Source organism: Liolophura sinensis, chromosome 6 (genome assembly GCF_032854445.1).
Source record: "Liolophura sinensis isolate JHLJ2023 chromosome 6, CUHK_Ljap_v2, whole genome shotgun sequence".
NCBI classification, from domain to species: Eukaryota; Metazoa; Mollusca; class Polyplacophora; order Chitonida; family Chitonidae; genus Liolophura; species Liolophura sinensis.
The window spans coordinates 2,213,457-2,230,573 of NC_088300.1; the positions used below are offsets into that span (position 1 = coordinate 2,213,457).

Here is a 17,117-nt window from a genome sequence, read left to right on the forward strand (position 1 = left end):
GTACATGAGGCAGATACTAATGTGGTAATCAGGGGATATAGTAACGATGTACCATACAATAACTGACTCTTCCCTAAAATGTATGATGACCAAGACGTGCAAAAACTTGCTTAATGCTAAATCTTGATAGGTCTTTGAAGTGTGGCCTTGTATAGAATTAAGGGAAGTTTTTTTTATTATTGAAGTTGCCAAAGTTTCCCTGTTTGTAGTAAAAGGATTTCGATGCAGTTTCATGCCTCAAGGGTAGTGTCAAACTTTATTAAAATCCCACCCAGCAGTTGATTGTAGAAACTGGAGACTACATGTGGTATGTGGAGTCCCAAGTCTGCATTTGTGTACAACCAAAACTTAAGTCAGGAATTAATTTTTGTTTTGGTGTGTAACATATTTGGCAAGTTTTCCAGTTACCCACTGTATTAAAAAGTTACAGTTTTATTTACATGGCAGTTTTGTTTTGTGCCAAACTGTGGGCAGCTGTCAGAATACCATTTGGTCAAGACACTTCTCTTGACTTGATTATTCCCAGGCTTGTCAATGCAAGGCTTGGGCTCAGGTGTGTCCGTCCAGCTCCCTACGGCATCCTGTTGCCATTCCTTGACTCGGCCTCTCCTGCTGCCTGGTAGAGCACAGGTGTCAGGAGATTCAAGCGTGTTACATTCCCAAGGTAATCCTTGTTCATGTCTGTGCAGGTATTGATTGCTAATCCAGACATGCCAGCAGAAATTCATGGCTGGGTTCCGTAACATAATTGTTGGGACTACTGATTGGAAATTTGTTCTGCAGTGAGTCTAATAGAGCGTGCACGATGCCAAACTGAGCAGAAACCCAAGAGAGCTGAGCAGAATGTTATGGCCTCTTGTGCCAAACGAATTTGCATGCTTGAACTCACAGATTGAGCAGAAACATTACTGCTCTGCCAAGGTAGTTTAATGCACAGCTCCTTTCAGCCTTCTGGAAATAAATATCTCTTTGTTGAGTATAGGGTGATATTACCCTTTGAACATGATCAGGGAGATTGTATTTCTTATAGAATATAGTGAGAGCTGGAAATGTAGGACTGACAGCACACTTGTATTGTAATGTTCTGTGTATAGAATGTAGGGAGAGCTTTGCTGGAAATGTAGGACTGACAGCACACTTGTATTGTAATGTTCTGTACAGAATGTAGGGAGAGCTTTGCTGGAAATGTAGGACTGACAGCACACTTGTATTGTAATGTTCTGTGTATAGAATGTAGGGAGAGCTTTGCTGGAAATGTAGGACTGACAGCACACTTGTATTGTAATGTTCTGTGTATAGAATGTAGGGAGAGCTTTGCTGGAAATGTAGGACTGACAGCACACTTGTATTGTAATGTTCTGTGTATAGAATGTAGGGAGAGCTTTGCTGGAAATGTAGGACTGACAGCACACTTGTATTGTAATGTTCTGTATAGAATGTAGGGAGAGCTTTGCTGGAAATGTAGGACTGACAAAACGCTTGTATTATAATGTTCTGTGTGTAGAATGTAGGGAGAGCTTTGCTGGAAATGTAGGACTGACAAAACGCTTGTATTGTAATGTTCTGTGTGTAGGATGTAGGGAGAGCTTTGCTGGAAATGTAGGACTGACAGCACACTTGTATTGTAATGTTCTGTGTGTAGAATGTAGGGAGAGCTTTGCTGGAAATGTAGGACTGACAAAACGCTTGTATTGTAATGTTCTGTATAGAATGTAGGGAGAGCTTTGCTGGAAATGTAGGACTGACAAAACGCTTGTATTGTAATGTTCTGTGTATAGAATGTATGTGAAACTGTATTCTATGTTGGCCCATTTCTGACCATTTTGGGACATGTGACGTCAGCAGCCTGGTGCTGGAGACAGAATGCATTCTAGAGCAAACTAAGAGAATTTCAACCTCAAAAATGAAGTAAATAAAATGTTAATAAATCAGTATTAATGAAAATCAAGATTGGTGGTTGATCGTTGTGAAATATGATTTTCTTTCGTCTTGGCTGTTCATTGATGATAATATTAGATTCACAACTGTGAGGGAGAAACACCAGACAAGCACATCTTGACATGTAGCATGTGTTACAGTGCATTATTCTGTTGGATATGTTTTATGAAAGGCATAAATGTGTTTGACAGAAAAGTTACCTTGGGCTCTACCTGACAGTTTTTCTGACAGTTCCAACACATGTCTGACTAGGCTCAGCTGGTTCTGCATGCACTTTTCTCACTGTGCTTATGTAAGTAACACAATATCTGTTCTGTAATGTAGATTTGGCCAAGAAGGCTTTGTTGAGATCACATGAATTTCTGACTTAGCTCTGAGTTATAACCCAGATGCTTGGTATGTTGTCCTGTCTTTCAGTATTATAATTTGTAGACCAGTTCAAGTCATGTATTAAAACATTACTTTGGCAGTCTGAGGCTAAATTGCAGAGCTGCCTGATAACCCTGTGTGTGCTGACAGTCTCAGGTGTGGTTACCACGGTAACATGCTGTGTTTGTTTAATACCTGTACTCTCTGCAGTTAATCCACAAAGTATCATTGTTTGTACCTGACCACTGCAAATGAACAGTCAGCTGCTTCCTTTTCAGCTGATCTACAGGTAGAACCATATAAGATTGCAGAGTTGGCAATACATACTGTTTTCTGTTTACAGTGTATGCTCATGAGTGTCATGCTTTACTGGGGAACCTTTGGGGGTTTTTTGCTATTGTAGTGTTAAGTTGTCAGCTCCATTGAGACCTTCATTTCCTTCAGACTTGATAACATTAATACCTTTCAATTAAAATTGCTGTCTGCTACTTAAGGAGGTTGTTCTGTATCAGGCAATACTTAGGTGTGTCTTGAGTGATAGTCTCATGCCATTTCCAGAGATAAGGGAAAGTAAACAGCAACTCGTTTGCTTGTTGTCGTGCTGATTGCTTTTGGGAGACTTTCATTGTCTGGGTTGAATTGTAAGAACATGTATTACCAACCAAGCTACATGTTGAGTGTACATGTACATAGTTTGGATGCAGTTGTTTATGCATGGAAGGATTGAAAACATTATATGTGGTGTTAAATGTGGCGGGAGTGTAATGGGAGAATTGCTGACTAGTGTCGTTTCCAGGAAGCCCATTAATGAACGCAGTGTTATGATTGCTGTTTGTCAGCTTGGCTGTTACACGTGATAGAAGGTAAATGTACATGGCCTGGTGTAGAGTTGTCACCTGATAGGTCCATGGAACAAACACATTGCCTGCATTCCATCTCCAGTTCTTAGCTGGCATGGAGACTGGCCGGAATAGTGCACCAAAGATATTGATCAAAACGCTAAATTAATAGATTTATGATGTCATTATGTACAGTGTCACCTGCAGAATGCTGCTGGCCTAGCTCATCAGCTGAGGTAGTGTATTAGGTAGGTTTGGGTTGCCCACTCATATACATGCTCAGCCGGGTGGCACGGACACAAAAGGGATGGAGCCTGCAAAAGAATTTTACCACCGTGTCATGACCATGAAACAGAAAACTGCGGATGTTGTAAAATTAAATCATGTTAGCAGCAGACTCGTATCTCATAAGAATACTGGAGTCACTGCACAGTTGAAATGTGATCAGCCCATTTAGCGTAACATTGCTAATGATTTTCCATGCAAGGGCCAGCACAGGCAAAGGTTCAGAAATGACCAGATACATATAAGTCCCCTGATTTCTACTGGGGCTGTTGTGACCAAGAAAGATGGTTGATGGTTGAAATGTGAACAATTATTGAACCTGTAGTGTATACGCACACACACACACACACACACAATGTATTATACGGCTTTGTTTTAAATGAAGTGTATTTAAGATATAAAATTAACCATAATTTAGTCCATATGATAAATTACTTTTTGCTGCACAAGAGATATGGAGTTTTTGATTGATAAATATTAAACGTAGAGAGAAAAGCCTTTAGTGCTGCTGCCAAAAATATATTAAATTGAATATGCCACCTGTCATTGAGTAGAAAAAAGCGGTTTTTGGGGGCAATGCTTTATGTGATGGTAGGGGATACATGATTGCTCATTAAATGCCAGTAGTGCCTGAATTTGACTTTAGTGCAGTAATATCCATTAAAATTCTTCAGGTCAGGCAGCCATTTACAGTACAGGCTTACTATACAATCTAGAGATGTCCAGCTTTATATATACTCCTTTATGTTTCATGAAGTGGTCATAGTTAAATATATTACGAAGATTTCTGAGAACATGATCTCCGGCCATATGTGGGAAGGCCTGCCAGCAGATGATCGTGGGTTTCTTTCCACCATAATGCTGGCTGCTGTCATATAAGTGAAATATTCTTGAGTACGGCGTAAAACACCAATCAAATAAATAAATAAATAATTAAATAAACAAATCCAGTGAATAAGTAAACAAATTCTCAGAACATGTGATGTTGGTTATAACATTAGAATGTTACAAACCATGAACACAGCTGAAGAATAGGGCCTTGAAGTGGTGTTGTGCTTACAACTCCCTTATTCTAGCTGTACACACTGGACCAACATGGAAATGTAAGATTATCAACCTTAATAGCTGTGTCTAGCTTTGAGGAGAGGTACAGAAGCCTGGACACCATCATCCAGCACCATCTTCAGCCAACCACTTTTGAGGACTTTGCCGCCAATGTCTTCGCTCCTGTGCTCACTCAGCCAACCACAAGTAAGCTTCAGTTTAGATGTAAGTTACCTCTGTGATCCAACATGATGGGAGATTGTATAAACCTTGCATTGTATCCAGAGCGATGTCAATCACAGGTGCAAAGGCATTTTTAATTCAGGAGAAAGTTCCAAGTAAATTTAAAAGGTTAAACCCTCAATAGAAAGTAGATAAATGTCCATAATAATGCATTAGGGTATGTAATATACTTTCAGTAGGTTTGAAGTTAAATGCCAGTGGCAGGTAATCAGTTTCGTGGTTGTGAGTCACACATTTTGCTGCCAGATTATAGCCCTATACCCATAACTGGACACAGAATTTACTCTCCGTCAACAAATTACTGAAAAAAAAAAAAGCATGTTATCGAAATCAGTAAACCTTAAGATTATCTTGTACACATGTTTTTGTTTTACACATTCTTTAAATCTTAAGGCATTCACAAACAGGGTATCTGGTACAAAGTCGTGAATTACATTGTGTGTATCATGGATTGTTTTCTTTTCTCCTCAGCTTTTGACCAAGTGAAGCTGGAGACATCTGTTAGTGCTCAAGACTTGGCCAAATCGGCAACCAATCAGCTACCTTCACCGTCAGGTTCCCGCCAATCACGAGGTAGGAAAGCTCAGTCAGCTCTCTGGCTTAAGGGAAAAGACAGCCTTATCTTCCTCTAGTGCTATCTACTTATGTACACTGGTAGTGATTATATATATACATGTATATTACAAAACCCCAGAAGTTGTACAAAAACAGGTCATCCTTGTATTTTACAAGACATATTTTATATTTCATGTCCGGCCTCACGTGACTGTATATGTGAGTCGCCTTTCAGTCGTGTTTCCATGTTGGTATGGTGATGCTCCTTGATGTATTTTAATCGTTGCTGTAGAGCTGGCTCACGATGTGCTGCTGTCATAGTGATTGTGGAAGCGTGTTCTTGTGTTTGAGTACCTGTCTCATTGCAACATGTCCTCATGTAAAACAGTCGTAAGCAACCTGATCTAGTCTCCGATTGTGACAGCAAAACAGTTATGTTATACCACAAGTATGTGGTATGTTTACATGTCTCTTCAAATTTGTGATGACCATGTTCCTATTTTATGACCTTCCGCTCAGATGTTTGCCTCAAAGTGCTGTCTCAGAGCTGCACATACTACATTAGCATTTTTGATTGTTTTATTCAGAGACCTTGAATCTCTAAGAAAATGCCGTGTTCATAGGCCTACTTAATACCTGTCAATCTGGTTATTGCCTAATGTCTAGTTTGTCAGTCAAATTGACTACATGTATGTGACTATATATACATCTGATGCAGATTCCGATCTTGCTATTAACTCTTTTCCATTCATTGTGTCAGAATGGTTAGCCAATGTGTTTGAAACTACATGCAGCTGAATTGTATGTATTGGTAGGCTTGCCAGCTTCTGCTTGATAGCTGATATTTTGTTATCAGATTTGAGAGTTGAGTTTTGCCAGTACTTAGACTCTTACGTGGAATAGATGATTTCAAGTTAAGTTGCGAGGATAAAAATGAACAATGGATTTGCGTTAGAATAAGTCGTAGTCCCAAAGCATGCACATGTAGTAAAAGGGAGGCAGATCACAGACTCTTTCTGAAGGCATGTTTTCATTCAACATAGTGGACTCAAGGCTTTGTCAGTAAATATTTGGAATCTCACAGTTAAGTATGCGTTAGTATTGTTTCAAGAATAAACTGACATGAGGCAGTGGTTATGTGTGGAAAACGGTCATTTTATGATAAGATTATCTAGAGACGATGATGAATTCTGGAGATAAAAAGTAAGGTTGAAAGTTCCCCTAATATTTCATAAGGACAAATACTACTTTCTTTCTTTGTTCAATTTGGTAACAACTTGGGAAGAAGAGTTTGGACAGTGTTGTATGGAATCAGTTTCTGGTGTTTATTTGGGACTGGAAGAAACCTTGATATCTTGAATGTGAATGGTTATTGATTAATCCAGCCTTGTAAATATGCCCATAATATGTCATGTATTATAATTATACTGCATAAGTTTCAAGTGTGCGCTAAATTTAGTTGAAAGGAATATTGTATCTTGATTACCAATGACCTCGCACCAGTATTTTAATTGCAATGTCAAAAGTGTACATGTATAAAAACTAACTCATTTGAAAGTATAAATATCATCATCAAATTTGATGTTGACATTTTTTACACTTATTTATTGAGTTTTTTTAATGATTCACCTATGCACACCCTATAAAATTATGTCACTGCTTACATGTGTCACACAACACATGGTGTTGCCCGCCAACATTGATTTCAGGGCATTTAATAGTGCAATCACAATTCACATATGGTAAATTTATAACAAAATGACCCTGTGACAAACAATGCAGTATAGAGAGATTAACAGTGCTTTACAAACACAGAACATTTTAATCATGATTTCACGAGGAATTGTTTTCTTTTTATATTTCTGGGTATTTATGAGCCTTTGGAGAAGAGAGTCTTGTCTCTCAGTGCTAACATCCTCAGGCTGAACGTTTCAAATTCAGTGATAAACTCAGTAGTTGGAAGGAAATATAAGTGTGACCTAAGTAGTACCTATCTGGATTTTTGTTCACCATTGACAGTTTGGAAAGGATGTCAAACCTCAGGTCTGACATTCATGTTATTTTTTCCCTTTTCCTGGTTATCTGACCGTCATCCGGGAAAGGGTTTGGCTCTGATTTTTAGGTAAAAACCTCCAACAGAGATGTACTTTAAAAGTTATCTGTTTCTAGATTAATCAAGTCTCTCTCACACAACTTGTGCAGGGTAAAGTTTATTACCACTTACGCATACCATTACTGACCTTCACATAAAGGTAATGATTTAGCATGGTAATTTGTGAGTTTTCATTGTTGTGCTCTGCTAGTGATTAGAATATGTTATTCATAAATTATAAGTATAACTACAAAGGTAAAGTATGCTGCACAGGTATCATCTTGATGTCCACGTCCCTGCTCTTTATTTTTGATTCACCATTAGTACGTGTCAACTTTTGCCAGTTTTACATGGTTAATTTTTGGCTAATCAGCTAGGCTGTTATTTTGTACTGACAGGGATTTTGTGAAGATTTGTTGATGATCTTTGAATGATTGTTACTGCTTGTTTTACTTTTTGTGTTGGAAACTAACTCTGGTACTTTCTTTTTGCTGTTTTCTTATAGCAGTTATCAGTGTGAAATGTTAATGTGCTTGCAGAGTTGATATTTGTTATGTCACTTCAGTCACTCCTGTCACATAAAAATATACTACATAATTTCAGCAGTAATTCAGTCTCATATTGACAACATAATGACTTGCTTGTATGCTGCCAGATGTCCAATACTGTAAAATATCCATCCACAACTCTTTATATATGCCACCTGTAGTAAAGTTTAACATTGAATACAGGAGTTGATTGTGGCGACTTTATGCAATACAGCAGATCAGTGATATGACAGGTGGCACATTTAGGCAGAGCTGCATGGTGTAGATGACATGTGCTCTCTAGGTGTGTGTACATCTGCTGTGGAACTTAGTAGTCGCCTTCTACTTCAGCCAATCAAGAGATACAGCATTTCTTAAAGCTGGAAGAAAATCATTACTCGTGATGGCAAGTGTATGTCTCCCGTGGAAACCATTCAGATGTGAGCTGTGGATCAGAACTTTTGCTTGGAGCAAGACCCTTCTTAAATTAAAATTCCAACAGTATAATTATAAAATGTCCTGAAGTATGTTTGAGAGGAACTGTACATGACATTGCTCCCAGGCAATTCTACATTAGTGGAGGGCACCTACATAACAGCATTCTTCTTTGAAAGAGTTAAAACTAGAATATTATTATAGCAGTTGAGTTCATCCCCTGAATGACACTGATCAGATAAGGTGTAAGAAGACTTTAAGGTTTGCATGAGTCTAGCATGGACTCCTGTCTGGTACAATAGTCTGCTATCTCATAACTTCTGGCAGCTCTCTTTGTGTAATCCAGCAAGTTGTTTCCTTCATGCTTTTGTTTGACAGATTATTCTGATATATACCTAAATATTATATATCTATATATACATAAATAAACAGTCCTACTAATTTGAGTTGTTGTTGTTTGCATCATTTTACATTAACAGCTTGTAGATGTTGTGTAATAATCATGCCCCAGATGATTCCAGTAAATGACCTGTTCAGCTGTCAGCCACAGTGCTTCACTTCCTGTATCAACCATTTGTTTGTTAATTTTGCATGGTGGTATCAAATTAAAAAAAAACTTGTTGCATTGATCTAAATTTTACATGATGATGTAAATACTGTGCATGATAGGAAAAGACAGAATCATTGACCAGTAATAAAAATTGTGAGAAATACAAAATAAACATTTATTTAAAAAAAAAAAAAAAAAGTCCCTCTGTATTTATGTGAAAGAAGACATAATGAGATGGAAATGAAGTTTGCAGGTCATTTACATAAACGTCATTTATATAAATGACATTTAAACTGGTGATTTAAAAATTGTTTCCAATTCAATGCGAAATGCCAGCCATGGAACCCTCAGTATGTTTGTGTTAGCGTTACTAAAGTCAGGATATGTTTGTGTACTAAAATATGATGAAACGTGCAGCACCAGAAAAGTTCAGTGTGTTTTCTGAAGACATTTGATCTGAACAACATGCATTTCCGTTGATTGTTAGTAGTTTGTTGATTCAGTTCTCAGATGTGAGACTTCAGGATATTGGCTAGTTACTAGCACATATTGGCTAGTCTCTAGCTGTTGGCGTTAAACTGACAGCAGGAGAGGAATTTAGAACTCTCAGTATATGGAAATAATTAAAGGATGGTGGTTAGCATTTGTTAGTGTATGAGAACTCTGTGAAGTGAAGGTGCTACAAGTGCTTCAGCAACTTCAATGAAAGCTGAATTTTCCAACATTCAAATGTTTGATCCTTTTAGGGATGGAATTAACCTTAGTAAAATGTTTCGTATGGCTTAATCACCATTGTTAGTTGTATCAAATATTTCTCTGCTCTGCCCCAGGTTGGTATCCTCCACAGGTAATCCATTGATTGTCCAGAACCGTGAAAAAGACTGGTGCTTTGGTTAGCTTTGACACTTTCTGCACCTCAGGTATAATATGTTTTGACCACCAAGCCCCAGGAAGCATCGTGCATGTATCCTTCTAGTCTTTCATTACCCTGTGGAAAACTTACATAAAATCTTGCAAAGCGTTAGAAATTGTGTTCAATTAAATGTTGCTTTGAGAAAAAACTGTGAGGAGGAAGGTAATTGGCGGATGTTAAGCTGGATGAGTTCATGGGAGATGGGCAAGCTGTAGCTGGTGTTCCCAAGTGGACAACAGGTTATTGGTGTGGAATGCATGTGTCGGGTTACCTGCTCTTCTGGCCGTAAATCAACATCAAAAAAGGACTGGGTGGACAGTCTTGAAGATAGGGGCAATCTTGCGGAATAACGGTGCCATTTGTCATTGTGAGTGAAAATTGACATAAGAAAATCAATGTGGGGCTTGTTGTAGCGGATCTGGCTGCAGAGTAAAGCTTGCGGACTGCTTTCAGAGGACTGAAATTTGAAGGTCAGTTTGTCACAGAAATCCATAAAACTGCATCTGGGCTCCTCATGTAATATGTGCATGTCAAATCCCATCGAGCAGATTTATGGGGATTATCTTGATCTTGCCTTGTAATGTAGCCAGACAAGATGGTTCATTGCCCTACTTGAGATCCAAAGGTTGTTTTGGACCAATTTTCTTGGCTAATTGGTTTCCACAGGAATTGCAAGATCTTGCCATTTAAAAAAATACCTGGTGTGGTTTCATTGTATAAACCCTGGAAAATTACGCAAGTATTTATCCTTCGAACTCCAGTCAAATAAATTTGTAAAATATACCAAATATAATAACTAATATTTATCAGAATTGGGCATTCATGTTCTATAGTTCTATAGAAAAGCATACAAATATTTCCTACAGGATCCGTACCATTCTTTGATCCACACATTTTATTATGAAATGGACAAAGTCATTGAATGATTAAGGATTTTGAGTAAAAGTGTCTGTGCAGTGATACATTGTTTTGAAGTGTCTGTGTTGTGATACATTGTTCTAATCTGTCTCTGTAGTGATACATTGTTCTGAAGTGTCTGTGTAGTGATACATTGTTCTAATCTGTCTCTGTAGTGATACATTGTTCTGATCTGTCTGAGGTAAACATCTTGACCAGTCAGATTCCTAACATGTTTTGCAGTTTGTCTGTAAGCTGTATTCCATCATTGTCTGAATGTGTGTTCTTCTTACAATGTTGATCATGTGTCATGTTTTGGTCAGTAATGTGCTGTTGTAATGCTTTCTCATGTACCATTTTTAAATTTAGTGTACTTGTTTATTCTCAACTGATCTTTTTTCAGTAAGGTTTTGTTCTGTTTGTAACGAACCAAACTGTAACTGTCACAGTGTTTTACAGCTGAGTAATAATTTGATATTCATGATCTCATCGCACATAAACAGTTTTCTGTATGTAATGTGCATGTAGTGAGTTTTCTGTTGTATTCTTTATCATTGATAAGGGCACATAAATATACCAGTTTATTTTTGGAGACATGAAGCAACAGTATACACAGTACTCTAAAGCCAGGCTAGTGAATATGACCATTTCCTTTTTAGACTCCCATATATATATAGATTCATGTATTTCATTTGGTTGACTGAAATATATTAGGTGGTATCTAGCTCTGAATATATGTACTATTATATGCATGTACAGTTTCTCCTTTTCATGCTGAAATGCTACATATGCCATGGATAACGTTGCTGTAAGAAACAAAGGATGGTGAGAAATGCTGGAAGTGAATACGTGTGTAACAGAAGACATACAGTATAGTCTGGAATTCATTATATGTATAAAATAGTGTTCAGTATTCCAGAATTGATGTTAATGTTTTACCAAAACTATGTTTTATGACTCTTATCACAGCTGCAGCAAATTTTTGTTTCTTGCTTGCACATGAATTTGTAGTACGAAAGACCATACTAGCCAGACAATCCTGATGAAAAGCCTAACCAAAGACCATACTAGCCAGACAATCCTGATGAAAAGCCTAACCAAAGACCATGCTAGCCAGACAAGACCATACTAGCCAGACAATCCTGATGAAAAGCCTAACCAAAGACCATGCTAGCCAGACAATCCTGATGAAAAGCCTAACCAAAGACCATGCTAGCCAGACAATCCTGATGAAAAGCCTAACCAAAGACCATACTAGCCAGACAATCCTGATGAAAAGCCTAACCAAAGACCATACTAGCCAGACAATCCTGATGAAAAGCCTAACCAAAGACCATGCTAGCCAGACAAGACCATACTAGCCAGACAATCCTGATGATTTATTTATTTATTTATTTGATTGGTGTTTTACGCCGTACTCAAGAATATTTCACTTATACGACGGTGGACAGCATTATGATGGGTGGAAACCGGGCACAGCCCGGGGGAAACCCACAACTATCCGCAGGTTGCTGGCAGACCTTCCCACTTACGGCCTGAGAGGAAGCCAGCATAAGCTGGACTTGAACTCACAGCGACCGCATTGGTGAGAGGCTCCTGGGTCATTACGCTGCGCTAGCGCGCTAACCGACTGAGCCACGGAGGCCCCGTGACAATCCTGATGAAAAGCCTAACCAAAGACCATGCTAGCCAGACAAGACCATACTAGCCAGACAATCCTGATGAAAAGCCTAACCAAAGACCATGGTAGCCAGACAATCCTGATGAAAAGCCTAACCAAAGAGCATGCCAGCCAGACAATCCTGATAAAAAGCCTAACCAAAGAGGCCATTGTACATTTCCATTGACCACAATAAGGCAGAGCCCAATTCCTCAGGCTTAAGTTTCATCGCCATTGTTATTGTGATTTGCACTGCAGTTTTCTGGCAGGCCCTCAGTACACTGGGATAATCTAAAGTTCAAAACAGTGGCTTAAGAAACATGTTGATCTTTTCATGTTTACAGTAATTCTAAGCCTTTAAGCAGCTCTCTTGTGTGACTTGACTTCTCTAAGAAAAGTGAATTTGCATTTAAACTCACTAATGTCTTTCTAATAAGCATATCATGTTGTGTTCCAAGGAACTATAAATTGTCACCATTACTACCAGGCTACATGCACATTCCTTATTTGCTAAACACATCATGTGACTAGGATAAGCTTGACTAAATTTGAAAATGTTTTTTGTGTTCAAATCAGAAATCTTCTGCGTACAAGAATTTCTTTGCACTAAATCAAGCTTATTCTTCAACTTGGGCAGCCAGATGTTTTTTTTTTTTTTTTGTTTTTTTTTCCAAAAGGTATTTATATTTTTTGACGATCGTCTGCTTTCCTGTGTAGATTTCAGTGACAAAAGTGCATCTCTTGTGTTTTATGCTTGCAGTGGTTTTTGTTTGTTTGTTTCTGTGAAAACAGAGATACATCAAAAACACGCTTGGAATTAAATTTGCTGTTAAGTGGTTATTGGAGCTAGGATATATTTAGCTGTTTAGAAGAGACAGTTAGCCTAGATTAGAACTGTGTTCTCTCTGACCTTTGGACCTCCCTCCACAAACAGTGCCAATGTCGTTGCCTCTCCGTCCAAAGTTTTCCCACCTTAAACGCCGAAGAGTTCCCTCTCCTGACTTTTCTGAGCACATTGGAATAGCCGGGGGTAAGGCGTGTGATCGTATTTTCCGCTTTTTTTTCCCTCTCAGTTTGATTTAGGGAGATTTCCTAGTTGCATTTTTTCTTAACCAGTAGTAAGTGTGTGAATTATCACCCATAGGCTAACATCCCTCTGTTTTCTTTAAATGAGAAAACAGTTTTTCATTTTCTTAAGATTTCTTTATCCATTACGTACCTCATTTCAGCTGTGTGTTCAGCATTTTTTTTAAGTTCTTTGTTGTAACAAACATCCTCAGACATATGTGAATACTGTATAGTTGTATAGGTACAATTTCCTTGTAGCATTTGAGAGTATAGGGTGTTGTGATTAATTTGAAAGTCTCTCTCCTGTATGATAATGTGATGTAACAAGATAAGATGTATTTTCTATTTTCATTTAGGTGCAGTGCCTATATAGTTTTCTTTGATAGCTAATTTACAATTAATAACACATGTGCATATTCTTATATCAGAATCATAACTGCTTTCAACTTAAAAGGAAAGATGTAGCTGAAGTGTGCTGTGTGAGATTGGGCCCATGTTCATAACAAGTACATCACTTACCGACCTTTATCACTCCCACATCTTCATACCTCACACTAACCACAGTTTTGTTTGGCAAGCTTCTCTGGTTTGTGTTTACATAACCTCCTAATCCTGAGATCATTGGTGAAAAGGTAAGTAGGGTACTTCAGGTGGGTTTGGGATGTGAAGCCGGGATTATTCACCGAGCTTTAGTACTTTTTTTAATTTGTCTTTTTTTAATTTGTCTTTTTTTAATTTGTCTGCTGATAAGGTGGTAGATTTGCCAGGTGTTGGGAAGAGGACATATCACTGTTAGCTGGCCCCTCGGAAGAACAAAATTACACTGCTTCTTAACTAATGTCTCCTCCCAACTGTGTATTATGGCATCTAAGAGCGGCAATGTTCAGGCTACATTAATGGTCTCCAGTCTCACTGGACCCATTGCAGTAATTGGTGGCCAAGACATTGATACTGAAGCCCATTACATGTACATCATGACCAGTAATACAACTCATTACATCAGCGCTGAAGCTTCTTACATCAGTGCTGGAGCCATATTCAGTTTTGTGTACTCATTGGCAAAAATCTGAGTGAGCATCATCTCCTGACACCCAGGTGATGCTGGGGACCAGTTATTCATCTGTAGTGTGCACATACATGAGTACTGGAGCTCAGTTCATCATATAGGTACATGTAATTAGCATTGGGGCTCTCATATTTCCTTTTAAAGGGCCCATTCATGTATAAATTTTTGTTTTTTAACTTTGAAATCATGGTATTGCTCGCAAAGAAATACTGAGGTTTGTTTTTTTAGTTCTATATTTTCAAACTAAATCAAATATTAACGACTCATCAACTCAATTCCGCATATAACCTTGATTAAACAAAGAGTTACTTTGCCACTTCAAGCATGACGCAATTGAGCCCCCTGTTATTGAACTGTTTACAGTCTGTTTCTTATCTTCCTGACTGCTCCTGTTGGTTTAGATCTCAGAGAAATAGACATTTTTGTAACTTTTATTTTGTTCATTTTTGAAGCTAAAAAACTTAGTATTTTTGGTGATGTCATCACAAAACACATGTTTTCTATTTGTCTCTGGTATGCGAAAATTTCATGGGTAAGGATATAAAAGAAAAACCTTTGAAATAAATTAATAAGTATTTGTCTCATGGTATATGAGATTGTTTGGGAGAAATGATCTGAACATTCCAGTCAGGATCACATTGATCTTCACTTATACTATAAATCAATACTGCATGGCCTAATTGGTGTAAATGATAATTTTAATATCATAATTATAGCAAATCCAGCAGTAGAAGACCTCTTTCTTTGTTTCCGCTGTTGTTCTGTGTCTTAATTTGTAGTCTTGTAGTTCACTCCACCGGATATTTAATGAATGTGAAAAACAGTGTTTATTTGTTTAAACATACTGGATAACATAGACAAGTATTCAGAATTTCTTGACAACATGGCAAAAATTCAGTTGATGCTAAAATGAATCAGGATCTTGAGAAGAAGTCATTAAAACTAGATAAGGTACTATGCTAGGTGTTACAAAACATATCTTCCAACACTTTTGTAGTTAAGGGGAATATTGAGTCTTGCATGGCCATATACTAGGCAGTTCACATCTGCTCACAGGGTAAGACTTAAATCCAAGGAAAATTACATAAGTCCAAAATTTGTCACCTGTGGAAAATGGAAAAAGTGGACACTGGATCAAACTTTAATGAGGTGATAATCTCAGTGATAAAAGTGCGAATCATACTTGAATGAGCTAATTAAGTAAATAAGTTTTAGAGAAATACTCTTCACAAAATTATGCTTTGACATGTATGCACACACTGATAGATAGGTGCAAATCAAGATGCCAGCATTGCATTTGATAGAGGGCTTAAAAAATACTTCATTAAGATGCTGGTTTTCTTGTACTCTTTGAATTTTGTGTACAGAGTATCATCATGAGGTGATAAATCTGTGTTTCAATTGTGTCATCAATCTGCTTGAAACTTTACAATCTGGGGTGCTAGTGTTCAACATTTGATGAAACATTAACATTGTCCCTATAAAGCACGGGATATGCCACTGTATTCCTTACATCTTATGTCCGTGTACATGCTAGTCTCATGAACATTGTCTCTATAAAGCACGGGATATGCCACCATATTCCTTACATCTTACGTCCGTGTACATGCTAGTCTCATGAACATTGTCCCTATAAAGCACGGGATATGCCACCGTATTCCTTACATCTTACGTCCGTGTACATGCTAGTCTCATGAACATTGTCCCTATAAAGCACGGGATATGCCACCGTATTCCTTACATCTTACGTCCGTGTACATGCTAGTCTCATGAACATTGTCCCTATAAAGCACAGGATATGCCACCGTATTCCTTACATCTTACGTCCGTGTACATGCTAGTCTCATGAACATTGTCCCTATAAAGCACGGGATATGCCACCGTATTCCTTACATCTTACGTCCGTGTACATGCTAGTCTCATGAACATTGTCCCTATAAAGCACGGGATATGCCACCGTATTCCTTACATCTTACGTCCGTGTACATGCTAGTCTCATGAACATTGTCCCTATAAAGCACGGGATATGCCACCGTATTCCTTACATCTTACGTTCGTGTACATGCTAGTCTCATGAACATTGTCCCTATAAAGCACGGGATATGCCACCGTATTCCTTACATCTTACGTCCGTGTACATGCTAGTCTCATGAACATTGTCCCTATAAAGCACGGGATATGCCACCGTATTCCTTACATCTTACGTCCGTGTACATGCTAGTCTCATGAACATTGTCCCTATAAAGCACGGGATATGCCACCGTATTCCTTACATCTTACGTCCGTGTACATGCTAGTCTCATGAACATTGTCCCTATAAAGCACGGGATATGCCACCGTATTCCTTACATCTTACGTCCGTGTACATGCTAGTCTCATGAACATTGTCCCTATAAAGCACAGGATATGCCACCGTATTCCTTACATCTTATGTCCGTGTACATGCTAGTCTCATGAACATTGTCCCTATAAAGCACAGGATATGCCACCGTATTCCTTACATCTTACGTCCGTATACATGCTAGTCTCATGAACATTGTCCCTATAAAGCACAGGATATGCCACCGTATTCCTTACATCTTAGGTCCGTGTACATGCTAGTCTCATGAACATTGTCCCTATAAAGCACGGGATAT

The 17,117-nt window shown here is 38.2% G+C and overlaps 1 protein-coding gene across 1 annotated transcript in view; it reads left to right on the plus strand.

Annotated features, from left to right (window-relative positions):
* The window catches only part of LOC135469385 (ral GTPase-activating protein subunit alpha-1-like), a 90,081-nt gene that overhangs the window by 67,734 nt on the left and 5,230 nt on the right, over positions 1-17,117 (plus strand). Inside the window, 3 exon segments of the mRNA XM_064748020.1 lie at positions 4,567-4,682; positions 5,190-5,291; positions 13,282-13,377. Of these exon segments, the coding sequence (XP_064604090.1) occupies positions 4,567-4,682; positions 5,190-5,291; positions 13,282-13,377 (314 nt within the window).